This window comes from Barbus barbus (assembly GCF_936440315.1).
Source record: "Barbus barbus genome assembly, chromosome: 39".
Taxonomy (NCBI): Eukaryota; Metazoa; Chordata; class Actinopteri; order Cypriniformes; family Cyprinidae; genus Barbus; species Barbus barbus.
In genome coordinates, this window is record NC_136717.1 from 22,899,733 (window position 1) to 22,927,367 (window position 27,635).

The 27,635-nt window shown below is 36.4% G+C and overlaps 1 protein-coding gene across 1 annotated transcript in view; it reads left to right on the forward strand.

Moving 5' to 3' along the window:
- Positions 1-27,635, forward strand: part of LOC306859070 (dedicator of cytokinesis protein 4-like) — a 101,487-nt gene that overhangs the window by 19,330 nt on the left and 54,522 nt on the right. The window contains exons 2-11 of the mRNA XM_079399876.1: positions 13,782-13,865; positions 17,486-17,526; positions 17,749-17,804; positions 18,670-18,766; positions 19,024-19,172; positions 20,431-20,515; positions 23,149-23,300; positions 26,394-26,475; positions 26,558-26,618; positions 26,719-26,851. Of these exons, the coding sequence (XP_079256002.1) occupies positions 13,782-13,865; positions 17,486-17,526; positions 17,749-17,804; positions 18,670-18,766; positions 19,024-19,172; positions 20,431-20,515; positions 23,149-23,300; positions 26,394-26,475; positions 26,558-26,618; positions 26,719-26,851 (940 nt within the window). The remainder of the gene's footprint in view (positions 1-13,781; positions 13,866-17,485; positions 17,527-17,748; positions 17,805-18,669; positions 18,767-19,023; positions 19,173-20,430; positions 20,516-23,148; positions 23,301-26,393; positions 26,476-26,557; positions 26,619-26,718; positions 26,852-27,635) is intronic.

Here is a 27,635-nt window from a genome sequence, read left to right on the forward strand (position 1 = left end):
TCAGTTTAGTTTTATTTACATTTACGTTAGCTATATTACATTTTGTTATTTAGCAGACGCTTTTATCCAAAGCTGCTTACAAATGAGGACAATAGAAGCAATCAAAACCAACAAAAGAGCAATAATATGCATGTGCTATATTAGTATATTATTATAGTGTCATATTTCAAGTTCACAAAAAACGTACAGCATTTTGTCCAAGCAATAAAAGGACACTTTTAATTTATAATTTGTCTTAAATGTCATTATGTTAAAAAAATTGTGAATCGAATCGTGAGTTGAGTGAATCATTACATCCCTAATATCGGCCAATATATCGGTCGACCACTACTGAGAAGATACAGAGAAAGTGGTTAAGCAAGTTGATTACTCTATGCTCCTCAGGATCTGGTGTTGGAAATGTTGATTATAGCTGCAAAATCTGTGATAAATCTGTATTTCAGATCTGAGGACATCAGAGTTTTATGTGGCCAGATCTCTTTTATGAGAAAGAGGCCAAGTATCAGGAGGATATTGAGGAAAATAGAAGAATAGAGAAGCGAAACCGTTTGGTCCCCCTAAATGTAGGAAGCATGCAAAGAAACACTGCATGATTAGTTGGTAATTTGAGTTAATCACAGTGACTAAACATCATGAGAAAAACACACATAACAATGGCAGTGGAGTCTAGATATGCTATTGTGAATTTAGATATTAATCAAGGAAACTCCAGTGTGAAATCAGGATGAATTATCCAGCAGTGCTTTTCCAGCTCTAAGCATTTAAAAGCTTTAATCTAGCATTACAGCAATGGATCGCATTGCAGTCCCTCCACACACACACACACACACACACACACACAAACTCACATGGGGGCAAAAGAAGCAGAGAGCAGATTACGGCACTGAATGAGGTGAAGTGGGCAGCTTAAGAAGTCTGACCTATATTCTGATTTAATCAGAGTCATGTATGATTTACTCTGGCCTGTGGAGACACCGCTTGCTCCCGCTCCTTCATTTATATCACACTTACACTGAAAAACACACGTTTTACAGCCCCTGCAGGGTGGGCGTCTATGACTCTCTTTTATTTTTATTTTATTAAAAAAAATGTATAATGTTTATTATATTATTTTTTATTTTGCATTCGATTAATTTTGTCCTCTTCAAGCTGCAGTTCACATTCATAATGATTTGATGCTCAAATTGTTGTCATGCCTGTATTGGATGGCGTCTGATGCTCTTGATGGTCAACACACACACAGCACAGCTTATCTCACCTCTGTGTGTCTGTGATTATTTTCTTTGTGAGACACCAAATGATATTTCTCTGACCTTTTAGATATCTGAAACACAGATAACAGGCAATTCTCAGCCAGTGGCCGCTCGCCAATAGCTTCGTTTATTTCTGATAAACTGACAGAGCAAAACTGCTCTTTCAGGGCAGTAAATGACAAGCACAATGTGAAGGGAGTGTGTGGGGTCTTTTGAGTGAAGGCGCAGCCCACAATGCTGCCCAAATAAACCAAACGCCTGCTGGGGGACTGAGAAGTGTGAATGTCTCAGGAGGGATGGTTGGCAGCCCAAAATTATCTACTTATTTATTCAATTCGAATTTCCATCAGGAACGTTGACCTGATCCTTGAGGAAAAAGTTTTATTCCAGTAAAATCCCCTTATTCCGACTACTCTACCCAATCTGCCAACCTTCTCGTAGCTGTGTATCTGATATCGACGTTTTAATTTCTGCCTCTTGCTGTTCTCAATTAGCCTTACGCCTTGAGATCCGTAGCGGAGCGAGGGGTTAAAAGTACTCAAGTGTCATTGTCCAGGTTGAGGAATGTCTAAACGAGCTCATTAATTAACAACCCTGCTCTCTGTCAACGCACGATCCCTTCACGCGCATTCACATTACCATCAACAGCGTCTTCCTCTTCAGCAGCTGCGGTAATGAATGATTTCCACAGTGACCGCTCCTTTGGCACAAGCGTATCATGAGCCGTGCCAGAGAACCCCGAGCTCCTGTTATGAAGCACAGATGAATCGCTGGTCTGTCGGGCTGGCCATAGACTCAGATTCTTACATCACAGCATGTGTATTACTGCGCGGTTGAGGCTCACGCTGTTGAGGTGGCTGTGGTGGGATTCTCTGCATTGCTCAGAAAGGAAAGGATTTTGAGTGTACATGTGGAATAGCTAGTTACACCCGTATCATCAGTAATTTACTGTGGTTTACAGGCCTGTTGGGTGGTGTTCAGATTTCTGGATTGTAATTGCACATCTTTGGTCTCTGAAGTCTTGGAGTGTATCGAATTTAATTGCCTGCTAGTATCACAGGCGATTACATGCCCTAAATCCTGTTTTGTACAGGAAAAAAACACTTTTACTTGTACTAAATTGTACACCCTAAATTGTACACCCTTGCCTAATTGTTTTGCAACTTCTTGATCCACCCAACAAACAAAATATTCCCAGTTTCTGCATTATTTATTGGACCTGCGCTGCAGCATGCTCACTGTGTAGACCTAAATATTGTGTTAATAATTCAGTCTCGTTTTGGCAACACGGTCGTGGACAACACAGAAGCTGGCGTACATTTGCATATTAATGTGGCGATGAATAATGAATGAATCTAGAGGTTGATTAGCTGTCAGGTTCATGGCCGGATCACAAATCAGTATGTGACGAGCTGGATTTAAGTGAGGTTAAAAGCACATTAGGGGATATTTTTGAACCAATTTTGAGGTAACAGCATGTTAATGTGTCTTTTTTTGTTTTGTTTTTTTGTGCGTGTGCAGGATGGCTAATAGTCGATATGATGTTTATGTTGTTGGGATGTGTTTCTTATGTCAGGAGCTAAATATCATGCAATGCATTTGTATATTTTTGTACAATTGCATACAATATACTATATATAGTACTATGGTAAATATAGTAGTATATTTATCAGTGTATATATTATTATATATTACATATTAAATATTTAGAATACAAGTAGTTTACAATTTAAAAAATGAAATATATTTGTTTATATATTTAACAAATTATTATAGTTGTTGTTTAGTATAATCATAGCTAAGTATAAAATATGGATTTTGACTCTTCAAGAGATATTTCGCTTTCACTCAGGCAGAAATTATTTGCTAGTTATTGTTTCTACTAGAATATAATTTAGCAATTATATAATGTTTTATTATATATGTAATTTGATAATAATAATAATAAGAATAATATGTACAATTAATTAAATGAACAATTTAAGACAATTTGAAAATATTTGTATTGTTTGGTTTATGCAAATTATTATTATTATTATTATTATTAAAAATTGCAATGATGAAATGTATATGATAATATTTTATTATATGTAATTTGATAATAATAATAATAATAATAATAATAATAATAATATTTATTATTATTATTATTATTATTATTATTTACAATTAATTGTTAATTACAGTTACTAGAATTTATAATTAACGATAATTACATTAACATATTTGCAGGGCTCCAAACTGCGACTAAAATGGTCGCATTTGCGACCAAAAATATTAATTTGCTAGTGAAGTTTTTGCTGAGGTCGCCACTGGCGACTATATATAATTTGCATGAAAGGACTTTTTTCCCGATTGTTTTGCGCTCACATCTTTTGTTATGTTCACGTATTAAACTTACATAAGACGATGCGCATTAAAGTTTTACTGGAAAAGAGTTTCAAACAGTCCTCGTCTCTGCCGCACACAGTCTGCTGAACGCAGTGAGAGAGACCTGAAAGGGCCTGTTTACACCTGCATTTTCTCTGATCGGATATCTATATGATTTGTTAAAAACGTTTCCCCATTTACACTTGGCCACATAAATGTGTCTTCGCAAAACGGATATAAATCCGTTCTTCAATTCCCGCTTCATATGCAAATATAACGGAGTTCACGTCAATGAAAGCAATGGATAATTTTATTAATTATCAGCTAATTTCAATATCAAGAGAGCGCGCGGCATCAGCACTGGGAAGATAGGCTAGTCTCGCTACTTTTAATGAAGAAGATTGAGTGTTGAGCGTCTGCGACTTTCAGGTTCATTCAGTTTGCGCGTCGCTTGCTGAAGAAATACTCCGCTACTCATCCGCGGTGATGCTTGTTGCATTGCGCTGTCATATCTGACTATAACATGCCATATAGCCTATAAAACGCTCTCAGACGTCTATTATTTTAATATTATGGGAGGAGTAAAATTACCATATGTGGTTTCAACAACCAGATGCATTTACACTTGTCCGGTCGATCTTCTTATCGAGATCTTAGTCTATATGCTGTGTTCTGTTAATGCATGGACTTCCTGTTATTTGAAGCGCACTTGCCATCCAGTAATCGCAAAAAGCTTTGTGCTGTCTTACTTTTTAATAAATAAAGCATCAGCTTTAAAATGCTACGAAATTCAAATGATGCGGTTTGTGTGCTCTTTAATGCGGACCACAAGCGCACACTGTCGGTAATATAAACACCAGTACCCGCGTCCACACGGTCCGTGTATGCGTCCGGATCGCGCGAGCGGAGAGTATCGCACTTAATGCTCAGGCGCGATCTCTTTAGCACCTCAGTTAAAGCAGCAAGTGAACCCATTATATATTTCGATTTACTACTATAGTATGAAATGAACATGATCAAAAGGTAGGCAATAAGAAAGCCTATAGTACAACTTACTGAAATGTTTTATGTAAAAGCTCATTGTTTCAAACTGAGGAAATGTATAAAGCTTGTAAACATTGCATTGTAATACATTTACCTCAGAATAACCACTCAGTGTCCATAAACTCATCAGTCAGCTAGAAAAATAACTATAAAGAGGAGCGTTTTGCTCTATTCATGCGCTGTTGCATATTAATATTTTTACTTATTCTGTTGTACATGATTCAACTCCTCCTATAAAATTGCATTTTACTAATGAAGAAAAACAGACTGAATGTGTGAAAGACGTGACAACATTTATAGGATGCACTGCACTCAGTTGCCAAGTGATGCTTATGGTCCATGATATTGGTACAGATTCTGTGTAACGAACAATTCTTTGTGACTGTATATTTCAAGTTGTAAAAGACATTTAATTCACACTTTAAGTGAACCTTAGTCCCCCGGTCGACCTGATCATCTACAAGATGGATTAAAATGCTGATAAAGCCTAGAAAAGATAAGACATAAACGCATGACAAAATGATTGAAATGTTAAAATAGGGGGGAAAAATAAAATGATAATAAAATAAACCACTTTTATTCTGTGGCACCTAAAAAAATAATTTGGCGCCTAAGTTTTTCTTTTATAGGAGCCAATGGCTCCTTACTCGATTTTTTTGTCTGGAGCCCTGTATTTGTATAAATTGGCTTGTACAAATGATAATAATAATGATAGTAACAAGAGTAATATAATTAATAAATGTATTATTATTATTATTATTATTGTCATCATCATTATGCTATAATGTAATTTCAACAGATTTAATGTATATTTTTTGGTATTATATTGTCCAACATACTGTCTAGGTACTGGAACTGCTGTTGAAACCTAGTTAATGATTACTTTGAGCATTTAATATGTTTTTGTTCAGGAGCCAAACCATCTGATTCTTCCCTGCTCCACGCAGCAAATCTTTAGCGCTCTGCTTCTGTTTCCTGGACGGCTCAGGCACAAACCTGGAAGCACAGAGGCAGATACACATGTCGCTTGGCCAGAACTTGAGCGGCGAGGGTAAAGCCATCATCCTGAGCTCTGTGTCGAGCTGTAAGGAGCTTAGACTACCCAACTGTAGCATCACACCCTCTCAAACCCAAACCAGATCTGCAGTTAATCCACACAAACAGAGTCTTGTGTGGAGTTCTCTATTTCCGTGTCTGAGCCAAAGGGATGAGGCTCGCTGTCTCAGGTCTGTGTCAGCCCAGCGGGATTATGGGAAGCGAGAGCGTGGTGCCCTGCTGACGTTTGGACTGTGTGTTTGTTTCTCTGCCACTTTCCCACAATGCAAATGCAATCAGAGTTGCTTTGACTTTGCTGCCTACTTATGCAACATTTTTAGACATCATCTCCATCAACAGTATGGAAAATTATGCAACATTACAAGATAGCTTTTTGGGACGAAATCAAAGCATTTTATATATCATTTTCTGATAAGAGAGTCCCAGAATGCTTTAAAAAAATATTAATAAATTATTATAAATTGCATACCTTATTATATTAAATAAACACATTTAAACATTTTATTTTATTTTATTTTTTGTTTCATGTACCTTTGATCTCAAGATCATTTTGTTTCCTTCTGTTGTAGTCTGTCTAAAGTAGCTGTTTAATAAAAATAAATACCAATAACAATAATTGTAATAATAGTAATACTTTCCATATATCAATATAATCAGCTATATATTAAATGGGGATTTTGACTCTTCAAGGGGTATTTCACTTTCATTCAGGCTAGTTTTTGTGTCTACTAGAATTAGGGGTGGGCGATATGGGAAAAATATCATATCACGATTTTTTATAGAAATATCACGATTCACGATTTTTATCACGATTCTTTGTTAGTTTTACTATTTTGGTTTTACAAGTTGTCTGAGCATTACAGCCAAACTAGAAAGACAAAGATGCATGGCAGATATTTAGGCCAAAGTGGGCGAAGATAAAAAATCTTTGTCATTATTTTATTTTTCTTATTAAAAAATAAGAACAAAGATACACATTACAAATACACATAATATACAAATAAAACAAACAGTGCTTTATTTCCAGGTACAATAGGTGTATTTAGCAGAGCATTCAATGAAATTGAATGAACAAATATAAAAATAAAACACTAGATAGACTGATTCCTAAAGCAACTGTATTAAAGATTTTCAGTCAAGAATAGTGAGTGATTTTTCTCTTTGCGTTTTGTTGTTTTGTTAACGTTAAATGAATAGTTCCCCCACAAATTAATATTCTGTCATCTGTCTGTCAATTCTGTCATAATGTTGTATTTTTATATCATCATTTATTCAAAAGTTGTTTTAAACCGGAATGAGTTTCTTTCTTCTGCTGAACATTTATAAATGCTATTTTGAAGAAGGTGGAAAACCAATCAGTTGCTGGTCCTCAGTGACTTCCATAGGATTTTTCTTTCCTGCTATCAAAGTCAATGTGGACCAGCAACTGTTTGGTTTTCCACTGAGTAAATAATGACAGAAATGAAATTTTAGGGTGAACTATCCCTTTAATGACAGTCGACAGCATGTTTAGTGTCCTGTCCCTTTAAGAGCTGCACACATCTAATATACAGTACAGCCACGCATCCGTTTCTCTCTTAACTATTTACTTTCATTTTAGAGATAACCAACTCAGTCTGTATGTAAACCTTGTGTGTTTTGACAGTATTAGCGCAAAATATAACTTAGTTGAGTAATCAGGCGCTGTTAGACAGGCGTTTTAGTGCGCGTGCTTCAGGTGTATGCGCTCAGAACAAGCGTACGTCAGACCAGCGCGCGAATTAAACATTTAACCAGCAAGGCTTGTGTGCAAATAATGTACTTTTGCGATCGCGAATAAGTGCAGTGTCCTGTCTGAGTAACTCTACTGCTGTATGTCGTGTTGTACAGTATATAGAGACGGCGGCGCCAGAACTGTATTTGACAATGTGCGCGGTAGCGCGATACTACGATATTTCTTAAAAAGCAGATCGTGGAGACATTTTTATCGTCCACGATCAAAAATCGTCATATCGCACACCCCTAACTAGAATATAATATCATGTATGTAATTTGATAACAAGTATTATTATTGTTATTAAAAATTACAGTTATTAATTAATAAAATTTTACATTTTAATGCAATTACATTGAAAATATTTGTATAATTTGGTTTATTTGTATAATATTTGTATATTTTTATTTTATTTTAATTTTATTTAACCAGGAAGGTCCCATTGAGATACAATATCTCTTCTACCAGGGAGTCCTGGTCAAGATAGGCAGCAAAGGTCACATTTACAAAGAAATAGACATCACCACACAATGGACAAACGTAAAACATAATTTTCTAGAAAAAACAATGCAAATCCTAGTCAGTTATTAAAACATGTACACTGTTCTATATAAACAGACTTTAAAATATTTTTACACGAGATGGTACAGATTCCATATGTAACATACCTTGAAACTCAATCCACATATACGGAGCATAATTAGAAAAAGCAGAACGACCTCTCTCTGTATGAAAAAACGGCATCTTAAGTAAAAGTTTATCTGTTAATCTGGTATTATAAATATTTGTGCAGTATGTCAGCAACCTAGATACTGTAGTAATTTACACACTAAAGCTTTTAAAATAAAAATCAACATGTTTTTTTCTCCTTAAGCACAAGGAAGTCACAACACAACACAAACACAAAATACATTATTTTATTTTAGTCTCAAAATTGTTTTGTTTTCATTCTGTTGTAGTCTATCTAAAATAGCTGTAAACACTCTTGTATAGCGCTTTTTACGATACATTCTGAGTAACATTGAGAATATCACTATATATTGTTGCAACACCGCCGCCACGACCAGTCTGACGGGGCTCATGTTTATAACAGTAGCTTGGTGGAGTAGACTCATTTAGACCAAAATATTCATTTGGTTTCAGCCAGGTTTCAGTCAGGCAGAGTACATCAAAATTATTATCTGTGATCATTTCATTTACTATAACTGCTTTGGGTGCGAGTGACCTAATATTTAGGAGCCCAAGCTTTAAAAATTGTTTTTGTTCATTTATTTTGCGTTTTTCTGTTTAATCACGATCAGATTTTTTCTAGATCCTGCATTAAATTTATATTTTGACCTCTCTATTCGGGGAACAGACACAGTCTGTATAGATTGGACAATGCAAGTACTTCTATCTTTTAAGTGGGTAGAACAAAAGTCATCATAGCAGTTATTTGAGAATTGGCTTACTAGTCAGATGGAGCGTAGCGTCTTGGAGATGTTGTCTGACAGGAGTTCCGCTCCGACTCTGCTGGGGTGCAGGCCATCAGCACGGAAAAGCCTAGGACGCTCCCAGAAAAGATTCCAATTATTAACAAAGAGCAGTTTCTGTTCTTTACAGCATGACAATAACCATTCGTTTAAAGCAAAAAGTCTACTGAACCTTTCGTGTCCTCGTCGATACGTGGGAAGCGGTCCTGACACGATGATCATCGTCGCGGGCGATGTGCTGTGTACCGTCTCGATCAGGCTCCTGAAGTCCCTCTTCAGTGTGTCCGTCTGCCGCAGCTTGGTGTCGTTAACCCCCACGTGCAGCACGACAGCACCGATGCTCTCGTCGCCCTTCGGGATCACAGGTATCTGCACAGAAACATCGAGAACACGAGCACCGAGGAAACAGTGAGGGTGCACTTTACCTTCAGCTAACGGACGTGCCGGACAATGGAGTTTCCGACGATCACAGCATCGCGTTCCGTCTCGCGGAGGGGAGCGAAGCGGTTCCAGGTGGAGATCTCAAAGACCGGAGGGGGAGAGGTCTTCCGCTGCTGGTGCACCCAGGGTCCGTGGCGTCCCGGCGCCGGAGTGAAGGACATCTGGGAAGATCGCGTCCTGGGTGCACATGGTCTGTGTAGAGAAACACACGGAGTAGAGGTGGTGGGAGTGTTAGCAGCGTGCTGTGTACTTACCCCGGGTTTGTGAGCGTCAGCCTGGGATGTTTCCAGCACGGGTCTACACTCTCTCAGCTGGGCCTGCTTCTTTACGGCCTCCAGCTCCAGCTGCACCGAATGCAGCTCGAATGTGTCCTCACCTGCACTCAACGGTAGACACAAATCCGCCATTTAAGCAAGTAACAGTGAAACAATGGTAATGTGTGTGAATAGAGTATTAGCAATGTAAGTGAGATTAGCGGCAGCCACGCTGCCGATGCTAACGGGCTATAAGCTAATAGCAGAGTCGAGAAATCAAAATAAATCTAGTGATAAGGCGCTCTGATTGTTGTTTTTTTTTATTTATTTATTTATTTTTTTTATTATGCAAACAAGCATGCTATTTACAGGTGACAAATCAGATACAGAGTAACCAGGGTCAACAAAACATACATGACAGCCAACATGGTTTGTGTGAGTATGAGTGTGTGTGTGTGTGTGTGTGACTGGGTGTTGGGTTTGGAAGTATAACTAAACAAAATAATAAAAAATTTAAATAAATTAATCCAAAAAATTGGATTGGTTTTGTTTTAGAATGCTATAGGGGATATATTCACACGTTATAGAAACGAAAATGATAGTGTATAAAATTGTTTTTAAGATAGAAAATAGACGATAAAGAATCAACTTGATAGAGCTCAAACTCAAAACACGCAGTCACAAATCAGCGCATGCGTGTATACGAGTCCAGGCAGCTTAGAGTAGCTTAGAGTATTCAGGAGCTTTGGTTAACTGTGGATGAACATTATGTATCAAACCAAGTGAAGAGAGATGGAGCGTCAAGGTCTGTTTCATCTTCAGTGTTGTATAACTTCCAGTTCCTCATGATTAATAGTGTGCAAACATAGTCAGAGGTGATTTGTTCTGTTAGTTACAGATGATTTAAACATGATTACAGATGATTCTCCAGACTCTACGGGCCAGAGTCCCAAACACAGATTAGGGCTAGTGCTAAAAAGGATTTTCACTGCAGAATTACTGATGAGATTGTAATTTAGTTTAGATTCAGGGTTAATCTGTGTCTGGGAATCAGACACTCTACTATAAATATGGAATTAGTGATAAATGTTATGAAATATAACAGTTGTTTATGTTTTTGAAAGCAAAGTGTGTCTTTTTATTGTTGTTGTGTTAATTACTAAAGTGTGTCGGCAACATACGGGGTTGCTTCCTGATATATGGCTGTGACAGTTGTCAGTTTTGGACTAAGTCGTCATCACACATCCACTAAAATCACCTGTTCTGGTTAAAATTCATTGCAAAAATGTTTATCTAATGCGTTGACATTCAAACATTTAAGTGTGTCTACATATATTTTTGGTTCACTGTGGTTGAGCTTTTGAAAGTGTATTTATGTGTGTTTGCCGTTGAATTTTTATATTGATAGTTCACCTTTTTAGAGAGGTAAGGATGTCTTTCTCCTTCTCTTTACTTTCTCTGTTTTTTTAATTACCTGAGGAAAGATATTTTTCGGTCACTGAACACTTTTGAGGCTCTCTGGTGATGCTGCGGTTCAGTTAACAACTGCCATACGCTTACCGGGGAAGGATTTGAGTTCTGTCAAGGACTCCACATCCAGGCTGAATAATTTAATGTGCTGCTGCCGAAAACCTGTATAATTAATTCATCGGACCTACTTTGTTATTTTGGCTTCCGGATTTTAAAGTCAAATCGCACTGATAGGATGCATGCGAAACTCAGGGACGTGCAACTTGGGTTGTGAGGGTTTTTGGATGAAATGTTGGACGATGGGATCGTAATCTGATGAGTGTCTCGAGGAGATGCACTGATCTCAAGAACAGCTTGAAGTTGTCATTCGGTGAAAAAATTCTGTTAGATCCAGGTTTTAGTAGTTCAGTTCACTATATTTACAATTGCATGATGAAACATTAATGTGAGCTACAGTTTTACATTTTCTGAGGATTGCTGCTTGCAAAATGTATTTCTATAATTCACACATCTTCTTCAGTGGTTGCTGGGATGGGAATCGTGAGGAATTCTGTCTCTGATTGCAATTTTAACTATTTTTTTTATTTTAAAAAAGTTATTTCTTTTTTTTTTTTTTTTTTTTTTGTAATTAGATTAGGGAAATAGATTATACTGGTTGTGTTTTATGTTTTTGATTTCACTAAAAATGAATCAGCTCATAGGAGTTATTTGTTTGAGATTCAGTTTGCATACACTGTGCATTGTACGTTTTTGATTCACTACAAAGAACCAAGTCAACCAACTCATTCCTTTGGCAGTTAGATTACTGACTAGATTACTGGTCATGTTGAATGTGTTAGATTCATTAAAAAGAACAGAGTTGTTAAACCAACTCATAAGATTAATTCCTTTGGTAGTTAGATTACACTGATTATGTTGAATGTTACATTCGCTAAAAAGAACCAAATCATTTTATGGGGAATCACTTGGACTGCACTAATTGCAGTTCATGTTTTGATTCAGTGATCAGAATCTACTCATTGGAGACATTCTTTTTGGAATTGGTATGTTATTGATTCACTAAAAACCATTTGTACTGCACTGATTGCACTTTGTTTTTGACTCACTAAAAAAGAATCCACTCATAGGAGTCATTCGTTAGGGAATCATTTGGACTGTACTTCTGACACTTTTTGAATGTGATTTGACTAAACAGAAACAATTCACTGGAGTCGGTATCAGTGGAATAAACTGGCCCCACTGTATGTTTTTGATTTACCTAAAAATAATCTATATTGGGATCATTCATTTGGGAATCGATTGGACAATACTGTCGGCACTTTGACTTCCCATTTGTTTGGGAATGTGCCATTTGTTTGGGAGTTTCTGGGTGCTCTGTGCATCTTATGAGGACTCTATCATCATTATAATCTTATAACACACACACACACACACACACACACACACACACACACACACACACACACGCACACACACAAAGTTCTCAATTAGGTCAGAGCCTCTGTGTGGGTATCCCAGATTGGCCTGTGCCCCATAAAACCATGAAATCCACTGCAGAAATAATTTCTGCTTTGTGATCTCAGGCAGGTGAGAGAACCTGATTTAACACACCTATCCCATAATCGCCTGAGTGGAGTGAGCAATGATGACATCATTTATAATATATATGAGAGCTTTCAGTTTGTTTTTGTGAGGAATGCTGATTACACAAGACATGTCTTCTTTCTCTCTCTGCACTCCCACTCTTTTTTGACGTTTTCTGTGCGCATAGTCTGTCACTTCTTCTTTTCCTCTTACATGTCTGTCACCATCGTTTGGTCTCCATAATCTTAATTTCTTCTCTATTTCTTGACTTTTTTTTGGCTCAGGCTGCCTTGACTTCAAAGTCTCTTAGCATACGTGTTCATCAAAGCGAGTGGCTCAGGTGAGCCACTCCGTCAAACGCTTAAGCAAGAGAGACACGTCACTTTTACTAAACCTTCCCACGGCACTGAACTTCAGAGCAATCTGGCAACCCTGCCCTTTTGAGTTTAAGCTGAGTTCACACTAGGCTTTGAGCATCTGCAATTATTTCAGATCCCACAATATTGCAAACCAGGCAGCTTTTACATTTGTGCACTCTTTGAATTCAGCCAAAAGGTCAATCTGTGACGTTTACATCTACTATGGGTCAAATGTCTTCGCGCTATACAGTTTTGGCATCACAAATGTGTATGAATGAAAGGGAATGGTGTATATTTTTTCTGTGTCTGCTTGATTAAATGCATCATATATATTGACCTGAAATGTCACTTTGTTGTAAACACCAGTGTTATTTTAGTATTTGAGATACGGTTAACACTTTCTAATAAGGTTTCATTTGATAATATGAACAATCAATAAAACTTCTACAGCATTTATTAATCTTAGTTAATGTTAATATCAGCATTTATTAATACATTTTTAAATCAAAAGTTGTAATTGTTAATATTAGTTAATGCACTATGAACTAACATGAACATTTTTATTAAATAACATTAAATATATTGTTTATTAGTTCATGCTAGTTAATGCATTAACTAATGTTCACTAATGAGACGTTATAGTAATGAAAATGTCTTTTTTTTTTTTTTTTTTTTTTTTTAATTGTTTTAGTTTTAACTGAGTTATTGTTTTTTTTGTGCTTCAGTGCTGGCCAGTTTTCGAGGAACAGTGCAGCATGGCTTGCCTCTGGAGATCGGTGACACGGTGCAGATCCTGGAGAAATGTGAAGGTACATTAAAAACGATCCAAAATCCTTTGTAGATAAATTGGTTTTTAGTGGGTATTGTCACGGGCATGTTACGCGTCAGGTGAGCTCAGGTGTGTTAGTGGTTCCATCTGCAAGGTCCAATTGTATGACAAGAACAGTTTTAGTTAGATCGTCATCTGCTTGGAATAAATTGGACTTAAGAATAAGGCATATATCCAACATATGTAATTTTAAGAAGACTCTAAAACAGATGACAATTAATAGTATTACACCAGTTAATTTGTGACTGTTATAGGTACTGACATTTTCCAATGCTGTATGTGCGTGAATGTGTATATGTGGATAAATGCATACATGGTTATGTTATATGTATGTTATATTTATGTATGTTATATTTGTGTATTTTAACTGTATACACGTTTCAGCACTTTTATGGGCCCCAGGAAGACTAGCAACCACATTGTGGAAGCTAATGGAGATCCAAATAAATAAACAAATAAACATAATGACTGATGTCAGCCCTCTTTTACATTTATTTCAATAAAAAACCCCATTTTTGTATTTACACCAGTTTGGACCAGCTTCAATTTCAAAATGGTTAAGGCCCCATTTACACTAGTGCGTTTTCGTTTTAAAACACAACTTTTGCTACGTTTACGCCTATCGTTTACACTACTCAAGCGTTTTCGTGGTCGAAAACGGAGACTTTTGAAAACGCTGCAGACCTCGTTTTAGTTTGAAAACTCCAGGGTTGCGTTTCAGTGTAAACGGACCAAAATGGAGACTTTTGAAAACGATGGTGTGGCTGCCCACATTCGCTTTGTGTATCCTTGATGACCGTGTAAAAAAATAACATCATGCTCATTATTGTACCCATAGATATGTATGGGTAGATTCCCCATTCGACCGCTCCAAGCACGCAGATGCGTCCGCCATCTAAATAATAGGGCATCTACTTATACGTATCTATGGTTGTACCTGCATGAATGGCCATATGACATGCGTTTTCGGTGTGTAGTGTTGATGGAGATCGTTTCTAAAACGCAGCTGAAATGCCGGTGTAGACGAGGATTTTAAAACGAAAACGCAATAGTGTAAACGGGGCCTAAGATGGACAATGCTGGTCTGTAACTCACACAAGCTGGTTATTGTGGGTAGACCAAATTGACAAGGATGAAAGTGCTGAAAACATACATTATACTGGTAATCAGTGATAGTTTTAGCTGGTCATTTAAGCTGACCAGCTCATTTAAACTGTCTAAGCTTTTTCATGTCAGCAGGGTTGCTTGAGGATAATGTTGCCAGATTGGTCTGGGAGCTTGCCTATTGAAAAGACCAGAAGTTGGTCACCACCAGCATATGTTGTTTTGGATGCGATGTGCATTTTTGTTCCCACCAGGCTTCTTAACCAGCAGGACTTCCTTTTTCATTCAGCTTTACCAGGAAGTCCATGCAGGTTGAATAGCTTCATTCATTCAAAAAGGGCTGCAACTAACCATTATTTTGATATACAATTAATCTAATGATTATTAGAATGATTCATCAGCTATTCAGCCAAATTTTACTTTAGTTAGGAATGTGATAACTAGTAATACAGACAATTGAAAATAAAAGCAAATTCAAAACGTCAATTATTTACAATATATTAATATTAATCTGTAATATTTAAATAATACTAAAATAACACTGCAATCTGCAATGAAACCATCTAATGAAAATACTAAGACCTTCAATGAATTATAGGTAAAAAAATAAAAATAAAAATATATACTGTATGCATGCATCCTTGCTGAATAAAAGTATTAATTCCTTTAATTTCTATCTCATTCATTCACTCAGACCCCAAACTTTTAAATGTTAACGTGTTACAAAATCTTTCTATTTCAGATAATTGTTATTCATCAAAGTTCATATATTCATCAAATGTTTGTTGAGGAGCAAATCAGCATATTAGAAATATTTCTGAAGGATAGAAAACAGTTATTTTAAAATGTAAAAATATTTCACAATATGACTGTTTTTGCTGTATTTTGCATCAAATAAATGCAGCCTTGGTGAGCAAAAGAGACTTCTTTGAAAAACATTTTAAAAATCTTATTACCGACCTGAAACTTCTGAATGGTAGTGTGTATATATGTGAGAGGGTTTGTGTATTAGCAAGAAACCAGCTATAACCAGTCTAAATAAACTAGTGTGGAAAGTCATTCTGATCTAAGAGGGTCTTTTCATCAGGGTAGGCTTGATTTGAGAAACTGCTGACAGAGACACCTGTAGCACCGCTCATTCTTCAAGTAAGCGGGAGGATTTGAAACCGGTCTTTTTTTGTGACCCGCACTCAACTCCTTCATTTCCTGTTTCCACCCTTTGAAGACACACTCCTTTGTTCTCTGGGTGCACGCGCTTCCTGTTTTTTTGAGTAAGAGAGCCGGTTTCTGGTTGGAGAACACTAGAATGTTGTGAAGGAGAACACAAATCTTAACAGTAGATATGAAACTACATAATCATTAGTTCCCGACTGACTGCAAGTGATAATCATCAGATGAAGGGTCATGTTTCTATATTAAGCTGCTGTATTTCACCATTTACCGTCCAGAGGCCCCCTGTTTTTCACAATTTCAAAGTGTGCTTCTCGGCTTTGTGCCAGGAAGCGCAGATTGCGGGTTGGTTCGCAGTGGGCAGAAAGTTTATCAGTGCTGGAGATGTTCACATCTGTGGTAGTGCGGAGTCAAAGTGATCCTGAGGTTGACAGCATCTTGTTGGTCAAAGCATTGCTTAGTCTCAGCGGTGTGTCAAACGAGACTAAGTTTGGTTAGTTGGTCAATGTGTTAGAATGAAACGGATAGAGTGGGTGTCAGTTGAGCAAATATAATAAAATATGCCACTAAGTTCCTACAGTAAGTGATAAAAGGTGTTTAACAAGCATTTGTATTTTATATGATAAATCTTTGGTGAAACAAATGCTGCAATTGCTATTTTATTACTCTAGATGCTATATTATTTAGCACAATGTGGTTGGATGTTTGAGATATTCAATAAATTTTAATAGAAAGAAGCATTTTTAATATTCATTCACTTGACACGCATATCTGAGTTCTGTCAGATTTATCATACTTAAAGGGATAGTTCACCCAAAATTGAAAATTCTGTCATTTACTCACCCTCAATTTGACGGTAGCCATTGACATCCATAGTGTTTTTTTTCCCCATACTGTGGAAGTCAATGGCTACCATCAACTGTTTGGTTACCAACATCTAATATACTTAAAAATATAATTTTTAGTGTTCAACAACAACAACAAAAAATCTGTCATTTACTCACCCTCAAGTTGAAGCCATTGACTTCCATAGTATAGAAAAAAATACTATGGAAGTCAATGGCTACCGTCAACTATTTGGTCACCAACATTCTTAAAAAATAAATAAATATTCGTACAGGTTTGTAAAAACTTGAGGGTGAGTAAATGATGACGATCACCCATTTTTTTGGGGTGAACTATCGCTCATAAATTTCTTTTTATACTAATTCAAAGACATTTCCAACATTATTTGCTGTTTTGTTAGATAACATCCTATGATAAGGTTCAGTCAGGAAACATTTGGCTGATATTAAAGATGAAAGTGACAAATATTTTGTGTTTCAGGTTGGTATAGAGGATTTGTCCTCAAGAACCCGAATGCCAAGGTAAGAGCCGTCTCTGTCTTTTATCAGTCGTGTCAGATGCTATTTTCACAGCAACAGCATGCTATTTTGAAATATCACAGCAACACCGTCAGCCGAAACGCACCGATCAAAGCCAATATCTTGCTTTATTTCTGTCTGTTTGCTCCCTTGATTTTATTAGTAGGCTTATTCATTTTTTTAATTTTGATTTATTTATGTTTGTCTATCTGTCTTTCTTATTAGGGCATTTTCCCATGCAGCTACATCCATCTGAAGAATGCTAATATCAAGAATAAAGGGTGAGTTGAAGGAAAGAACAACAAACACAAAGTCATTTAGCTGAGTATTTAGCTTGGTCATTGTGCTGTTTCAGCATATACTGTAGTAAATCTCCCCCATGGAATCATTGTACTGGAGTTTTGATGATATTAGTAGCATTTGTGTAATCACTATAATACTACTATAATAAAGATGTACTATAATAATAATATGATTAATATTACACATGAACCACAAAAAAACCTATGATGCTATATTAATTTCTGAATTTTTTAATTAATTAAAAATGGTTTAATGCAGTAAAAACCTGGTAATAAAACTTTTACAAATTGTAAAATGTTGAGATTTTTTCACATTCACTCGTTAGAAGTTGCTGATCAGATACAATCTGGTTTAAGTTGAAAAATGTTTAGTTATGACTTTTTACAAAGCAACCAAACGACCCCGAATGCAAAAATCGTATACAGATATTGAATGCATTATGAGTAAAAAAAAAACAAAACTAAAATTGTGGCAAAACATTACATTCGACTTAATCGATAAAACCAGAAAAATCGCCCAGCCATAATTCATACATATCTGGCCACATAATTGTTTTAACTTCTTTCATTCATATTCTGCATTCATACAATATAGTTGTGGATTCTGGATTTTATGAAACCATATTATGACATTTTGTTGGTGCACAGACATCTGTTGTGAGACTTTACTGCCTGAACATAATGCTAAATGAATGTATCGATGGTGAACAGAAGGAAAGCTCCAGCGCTTCACTGTACATTTGCTTTCTCCTTTGATTAACGAACAATACAGCATCTGTGGCAGAAGCAGATGAGGTGTATCTCATATCTGTTGCACTGTGTGCCGCCCACATTTGACTCACAGGCAGTTCGAGACGGTGGTGCCGACTGAAGACTCTGTCATTACGGAGATGACGTCCACCCTGAGGGACTGGGGTGCCATGTGGAAGCAGCTCTTTGTGGTAAATACTGTTTGGGCAAACACAGCAGTCCGCCCACAGCCAGACACTGGCTTCGTGAACTCTGGGTGCACAGACGCTGTCGGGCGGAATATATTATTTGTATTTAAGCTGTAGTTGCGGGTGGGGGACTGTTTGTGAATTATTTTTACACCAGATCATTATATTTGAGTGCTACAGCAATATAAACCCCTTATTAAAGCTGTATCTATCGTCAACTTTTCAGGTTGATCTTTCCCATCTTTTGTTTATCCCCATAGAAAAATGAAGGAGATCTGTTTCACAGACTGTGGCATGTGATGAATGAGATTTTGGACCTCAGGCGGCAGGTTTTGGTGGGTCACCTGACCCACGACCGCATGAGGGATGTCAAACAGCACATCACGGCACGTCTGGACTGGGGCAACGAGTGAGTACGGTATCACCTGTGTGATGTGTCAAAGCAATAAGGGTCACAAAACACCCATTCGCAAACATGTCATATTTCACACAAATATGAAAGTGAAATCTCAAAATCCAGCTCATAAATATAAGTTTATTAAATATCATATAACGTGATTTATGCGAGTATGAATTATATTGCATTCTGAATGAGAGATCGAAACCATTAAGATTTCCATTTTTTTGACAATTAAGCATATTTACATTCAAATTCTTTTTACCGTAATTCCGCAAAACTTGTCTTTTTTTACTCTAACTAAAAAGTTAGATATTATTTATAAGTATAAATAAATATTAAAATTTCCTACTGTTTAAAAGATTAGGGTAAAGTTGTTTATTGTTTTTTCATAACATTTAAATTGATTTAAAATACAATAAAATCAGCACAATTTTGACACATTATTATTTAAAATAATGGTTTTCTTTATTAATATATATTAAAATGTAATTTATTCTTGTGATGCAAAGCTTCATTACTCCAGTCTTCAGTGTCACATGATCCTTCAGAAATCTTTCTATTATGGTTCACAAGACACGTTTCTTAATATTTTCAATGTTGAAGTCAGGCTGCTTAATTAATATTTTTGTGGAAAAGTTCAAACTTTAAATTCTACAAGCTTAAATTGGAATACTAATATTGAATTTACTCTTTAAAAAAAAATAAAAATAAAAAAAAAGTTCTGGCCTGAACTAAATTATTTAATGTAGAAAGTACATTTGTTTTTCTGTAGTATTTACTGCACCATAAAATCATTCTTATCAGTGTATGCTTGTTTAACTAATGATATTCACCACAGAGAATATTGCAAATTACAAAAATACTCACTCAAGTAAAACATCTGGACATATGGGCCTGAATGTTCTTCATTTTTTTTATGTGAAATATAAATTCTTATTTAATTATTGTGATTTATTTGGTGGCCTAAAATGTGTCCAAGACTTTTGTTTGTGAGATTAATTTCTTCCATGTGATTTTTGTCCTAACTGGCAGCGATAAGCAGCAGGATCTTGGTCTTTTGCTTGGTTTATAATTCTTCAGTGTTTCGTTTGGTATCCCCGTCCACAGCGAAATCTCAAAATCCAGCTTCAGACAACAGTTTATGAAAAACCATATTCTTACAGATTGATTTAGATTGTGTGACTACATGTAGGGTTTTCACTTAGAAGATACGGTGAAACATGTTGGACACAGACTAGTAATGCTGTGTTATTTCCTTCTTTCACAGGCAGCTGGGTTTGGACCTGGTACCCAGGAGGGAGTTCAGCATGGTGGACCCGGATGAAATCAGCGTCACCGAGCTCTACCGTCTGGTACGTCTGTTTTCCTGCCTTCCCACAACAACCGCATTCCTCAGTCTATCAAAGCTTTCTCTCCATCCCCGATTTAGCCATTTTAATCCCATTCCGTTAAACACAAGATGCCCGTGATGAAAGCCTCACGCGCTCCCTTCAGCTCAAGTAACAGGCCCCATGGGGAAAATGACAGTAATTCTGAACCGCACAGACAAGATACACCGCAGAAAATTACAGCCGTCATGGATGTGGAAGTCTGGTCGTCGGCCGGAGGGTTGTTGACAGCAGGGAGTCTCTACTGTGATATAATTGAGTTATGTGGAGCATTACTTCAGCTAAACATGACCTGAAGTGTCCCAGTACTGTGTAATGCAATGTAATATCCCTCCGTTGGCAGTCGGACTCCATTACTGCTCCCTGTCTCTGTGGTTTATGTGGAGCTTTTTGCCATCAGCTGCATATGCGATGAAACATGAGGCGGATGTTTGCAACCTGCTAATTGCTGACGGCCAAAAAAATCATTTGAACTCAAAAGTTATGACAGCTTTATTAACAGATCTTGTCTAAACTTAGAACTGGCGTTCATGATGAATGACGATGATGCTAAAAAAGGAAGTTCTTGGCAGTAGTTATTGATTTATTTGGGTTATTTTGTGCTATGATGGTCTAGTTTAGCTGGGATTGAATAGCAGGCGTTTGGTGTGTGTTTAGACTGAGCTCATTACCTGTGACACATACCCAGAGTGCTGTGATGAATAGTGTGGGAGTGAATCAGGTCACGCAGTCGCACCACACACACTTTAATTAGTGCTGAGGATTCAGATGTCAACACAAAAGAGTGTGTGTGAAAGAAACCGTGAGATTGGGAGTGGGAAAACATGGCAAGAACTATAAATGCACAGTAAATTGGACTGTATCTGTATCAGCCAGGGTTATTTTTTATTTATCAGTTTGATTTAGTCAGTTTTAGAACCAGATATCTTGAATGTTTTTTTTTGTGGGTTTGGTTTGGCTTGGTTGATTATTCATGATAATTATTACCCCACACACGCATTATCAGAGCTCATGTGGTCTTTGTTTGGAGTTCTCGATGTGAAAGTAAGCGGTTTAGAGTCCAGAAACTTCCGTGATCTGACCTGGCCTGCCAAACAAGGAATAAAGTCTTTATTGAAATTCCAGTGCTTGATATTTTTAGCCTATTCATTCCCATTAAAACTCTGTTATTTGAGCTTCGGTTAATGCCATTTCTCACAAAATAGGAACTACTGCTCTCTTTGATTTTTTTTCTTCTTTTATTTTCTTTGTTTTTACTCATACAACAACAAGTTGGCACCCAGTTTGTGGATGCACTTGAAGTATTTACCCTTTATTATACATGTAAATGTAAGCATTTATTTTAAACTCATAAAATAAATGTTTACTTTTTTATTATTTTGTTATTTTAGAAACTATTTTTTTTCTTCTCATAATTATAGCAGTCGTATGAAGAAGTATAATAATATTTTAGTACTATTACTATTTAAAATAATTATTTCATAATTATACAGTTATGTGAATAAAAATGGTTTGACATTTACATTTTATTTTTCATTTCATTACATTATTATGTTCATGCATTTATTTTATTTTGGATGCAATTTAATTATTTACCTTTTAACATACTATAATTATTTTTCATGTGTTAGCTTTTTGTTAAATGCATTATTTTAAAATATGTTCTTATTTATTATTATTGTTATTTATTATTACAATATTATGTTCATGTATTTAAGAACTACAAATAGCTTTTTCTGTAATTGCAAACTTGTCACTGCAAACACCTCCTTTTCTGTTTTGCTGGGGGTCGTGGGTAATATTAGCCAACCAACACCAATCCCGACACACACACACACACACACACACACACAATCAGCACACCACGGACATACTCTTTTTAACATGTCTTGGGGGACGCATTAATCCTAATGACTGTCTATTTACTTGAGTAATTGCTTACAAAACTTCCAATGCTAATTATGTGCCAAATACTTAAAAGGCTGCATGCCATTGTTTGTTTAATTGCTTGCTATCATAATAACTTTATCATAATAAGTATGATAATAAATGAAAGTGTTCATTAGTGTTTGTCTCTGTGCTCCTCATGCATACACACAGAGCATATGCACTGCCCGTTGGCCTTTTTATATTTCACATCACGCCTGTTCACACCTCAGTGTCCTCACACAGAGATGTGGGATTAGAATGTGGTGCGGTTCAATGAATCTACATGTCCAATGGATGATGCTCCCATGTGAGAAGTGTGTTTGTTACACAACAACGGTGTGAATGTGCATGTGTGCAGTGATGTGCATGTGTGTGCGTTTGACATTGCACTCTGTGGTGTCATTGCAAAGAAAGGAGCATATAAACTGAAACAAATTAGATTTGGCTGGCTGTAAAGGAGACGTGCTGTGAACACTGAGCCTCTGGAATTCAATGGAATATTCAGTGCATTTCTGAAGTTGTTATACACCGCTTTTCTTGGTGTTAAAAAAGAGAAACAATGCAAAGTTAGATCTTTACATGCATTGTGTTACTGTGTCACTTTTATGTCTTGCTTTGTTGAAAAATGGATGCATCACGTGATGATCTGTATGTGTTTGGATGGATAGATGGAGAATCGTCACAGAAAGAAGGAAACTCCGACTCCTGTCAGCACACATCACCTGTTTGTCCATCTGAAGAGTCTGATGAGCTCAAACCTGGGTGAAGAGCTGGAGGTCTTCTTCTTCATCTATGATAGTCGAGAGAACAAACTGCTCAGGTGAGCGTCTAACCAATCATTTATACATGCTTATAAATGTATTCAAATGTAGATTTACACTCGTACACTACTGTTCAAATATTTGGTGTCAGTAAGATTTTTTTAATGTTTTTGAGCAAGGCTGCATTTATTTGATCAAAAATACAGTAAAAGTAGTATTAAAAATGAGTAAAATATGAATACAATTTAAAATAATATATGAATATATTTTTAAATGTAATTTATTCCTGTGATGCAAAGCTGATTTTTCAGCATCATTACTCCAGTCTTCAGTGTCACATGATCCTTCAGAAATCATCCTAATATGATGATTTGATGCTCAAGAAACATTTCTTTCAATTATCAACATTGAAGGATTCTTGAGGATTCTTTAATGAATAGAAAGTTCAAAAGAATAGCATTTTTAACAGAAGCCTGTTTCCGCTTCTGTTAAAAAAATAAAAAAGGTAATTGAGACTTTTGCCCACTTCTGACTTTTTCTTACAAAAGTGACTTTTTTCTGGCAATTCTGAGAAAAAAAAGTAGAATTGCAAGATATAAATTCAAAATTCTGATTTTCTTTAATTGCAATTCTGACTTTTTTCTTAGAATTATGAGTTTACGTCTTGCAATTAATTTTTTTCCCCCTGCCATGGAATACATTTTTTTTAATCACACAATTCTGACTTTTTTTCCTGCAGTTACGAGTTTATACCTCACAATTTGGACTTTTATTCCTTTGTATCTCGCAATTCTGCATTTGTCTGACAATTCTGAGAAAAAAATGTTTGAATTGTAAGATAAAAAGTTACAGTTATTTATTTATTTTTAATCCTGTGGCCTAAACAAGCTTTCATAGCGATATTATAATAAAAAGTCTTCATTTTGTGGAAAAATATCCTATGTGTATCCAGGATGTGCTCGTCAATCATAACCTCATTACATGTACTTCCTCCTGTGTTTGTTCCTGGCCACTGCCAGACAGATGAAAAACAAATAAACAGTTTTCATCAGGGAAACACACCTGCAGTAGAGGCTGTGAGAGCCTACAGACGGTTGTGTGTGTGTGTGTGTGTGTGTGTGTGTGTGTGTGTGTGTGTGTGTACCTGTTTATCTCATCTAATGGTTAATTACAGACTGTAACCGTCTCAGCAGCTGCTCGCTGGCGTTTGCTCACATTGTCTCAGTGTTTTCCCTCAGTCCCTGTCTGTAGTCTTGAAGGAGAATATTAATGTGGCTCTGATCCATCACAAATTTCCCTACCTGCTTATTTGGCTGGGTTCCAGTTAATTATTTATCTTTTTTGTTTCTGTATGGAATGGTGGCTCCTGTTGTTTCAGGCTCTGTCAGACTCGCCTGCGGCTTCAAATATGCTCAATGTCCATCCTGACAACTCCTGTGGATTTAATCTCACTGCTGCCCAGATTCCCCAGAATCACTAGGGCTGTAACCCAATTTGAATATTTTACACTAAATGCATTTGATGTGCTGTTACAGACAATACTGCTCATTACTGACAATACTACATACTTCTGAGTATAGAATGAACATCTACATTTAGGCACGTAACATTAATATTTGGAGATATACCATGTTGCTGCATACTAGTATTGCTTTTGTTTATTTATAACTTATTTCATTTTTATTTTTACTTGTCTGTAATTTAGCATCTTATAATAATTTCTTATAAAGTATATTTGTATAATAACATAATCATTTATTATTTTTGTTATTTTATTTAATTTAATTTTATTATAATTTCTTATAAATATATATTTGTATCATATTATATTCATGTATAATTTTATATACTATTTTATTATTATTTTTATTTTCATCTTTTAATCTTATAATAAATTTGTAAAAAAAAAAATCTAATTCACAAACTAAAAGTAGAATTTTTATTTAATTAAATTATTTTAATTTTTTATTTTTTTTTAATTTCTTTTTTTACATTTACTGATCCTGCATCATTCTTTGAGTGGAGTGATTCAGCATCAGTCCTGGTGTTAGGCAGCTCATGTTACCAGTACCTACACACAGAGAGTGAGAGCTGTTACAAAAAGCCAAGGATGCTGTTTGTATTCATTTTTCTTTAGACAGACTGAACGCTGAAACCAAAAGCCCCTTGTGTGTGTGTGTGAAGCGTGTGTGAAAGCGTCTATCTGCGTTTCACTTAATTTCTGCCACAGGATGTTTACAAAGTGCTGATTGACAGCCTTCTGGGTAACAGCTCCCCCTCTGTTCTCACGGGAGCGTTTTGTGGCACGGTTAATATATCCACTCAGGCATACAGGGTTCACTTTTCCGGCCGTGTCAATTTATCCAGATTTATCCGGAGGGAGACGGGGCCTCGTATCTGTGCCCCATTTGAACTTGTCGTGTTACAATCCCTGGCATCAAGGGAGGAAATATCAAATTCTGCGGCGCGAGGGGAAAGAAAGCTGCCCGTCTGTGCGTTATGGAAATGTTGGCGTGATATCTGCCGATAGCAATATCCCAGTGTCCACAGACGCCTCTTCAGAAAGCCATCGCATCCCCGGAGCTGCGTGTCAAAGGCCAAAACAGCCTTTGTGCTCCTGCCTCTGGTGATGGGACGCTGGGATCGCAACAATGCACAGTTAATTACATGGTGTTTGTGTGAAGGGCCGGTTTAATACAAGTCCGTGCATGAATGTGTGTGTATTCCTGAGCGGATTGGAGTCACAAGTTTTGTTTGATTTCTATTGCCAGTTATTGTTATTTATAGGGCTGCTCGTCTTTTTATCATGTAGCTGTGAAAGTCATGTAAGTGGATTATGAGTTTTGGTGGTTGAAGGATACGAGTGTCTGTCCCGTTATTCTCTTGTATTGACAGCTCATTCAAGTTTCTTGACAGTTATGATCTGTTATTATAAACATTTTATTTATGAGATTTTGCTTATTAAATATTTTATTAGGCAAAGTGAATTTAACAGCATTGTGTCTGCTGTGCCAAAAATGATACATGCAGTATATTGTCCTCACAGACTTTAAAAATGCAATTGCTTGAGAGCTCTGTTTTTTTTAAACATCAGAATAAACTCATTGTATAAACTGAAAGCATCTCTCTTGTTCTCTCTCTTTGTTTTGCAGTGAAAGGTTCTTTGTTAAACTCAATAAAAACGGTCTGCCCAAGTTTCCAGAGAAGACTGAAAGACAATGCACACTTTTTGTGGTGAGTGTTGAGATGAAATCTCTGCCAGAGTAATCATGCAGAGTAATCTGTGTTGATTAACTGTCGCTGATGTTTTATTCAGGATCTGGGCAGCGGCGACCTGAGGAAAGACGTGTATATTGTGGTACACATCATTAGGATTGGTAAAAGACAACATTTCTCCACTGAATAATTACTGATGCCAAAGAGCCTGCAGGCGTGTGATGAGCACTGATTGTTTTGTGTGTGTGTGTGTGTGTGTAGGGAGGATGGGTGCAGGAGAGAAGAAGAACACGTGTAATGTGCAGTACAGACGTCCGTACGGCTGTGCTGTGGTCAGCATCGCTGATCTGCTCACTGCTGACTCCAAAGATGATCACCTGCTGAAGGTCTATGCGTAAGTGACCCTCCACACACACACACACACACACACACACACACACACACACACACACACACACACACACACACACACACACACACACACACACACACACACACACACACACACACACACACACACACACACACACACACACACACACACACACACACTGCACCTCACCTCAGGACCATGAAATCAACCAAGTTTGACTTCGGGGCATCAAACTTACTCTTTCCCCTGATTGGATGAAGTTGCCAATTCAACGACATGTTCATGTTCTATTATAATCTTCTATGAATATAAGGGAATTTAAAAAATTGCGATGTCCAGAATTTTTTTTAATTTGCCGTGAAAATAGACTTTGATGACAATGCATGAAACGCCTAAATAAGTAAAGATATGAAAAAAAAAAATTAATGTTCTGAACAAATCATACATTTTATTCATTTAATTTCAAACAGTCAGCCTAAGGAACAGTGAGCTTAAGGATTTGTTTAGTGAATTATTAACACAAAAACTGAGGGTTTGGATGTGTTCCATGTCCAAGCCCTCAAAGTTTTCGTGTTAATAATTTACTAAAAAAATGGAATGTGCAGTTTTCTTTATACATAAAATTGATCTCCTTTTAAATGACACACAATTTTTTTTAATCTTTTGTAAAAGGTTTAACCCAGTTTGTGCCATGAAAACGATATTCAATGATAACATGGCATGAAACACAAATAAATAAATAAAGGTGTTTAAAAAGTCTAATTCTAAAAAGGATTCATATTAAAAAATATAAATATTATAATCC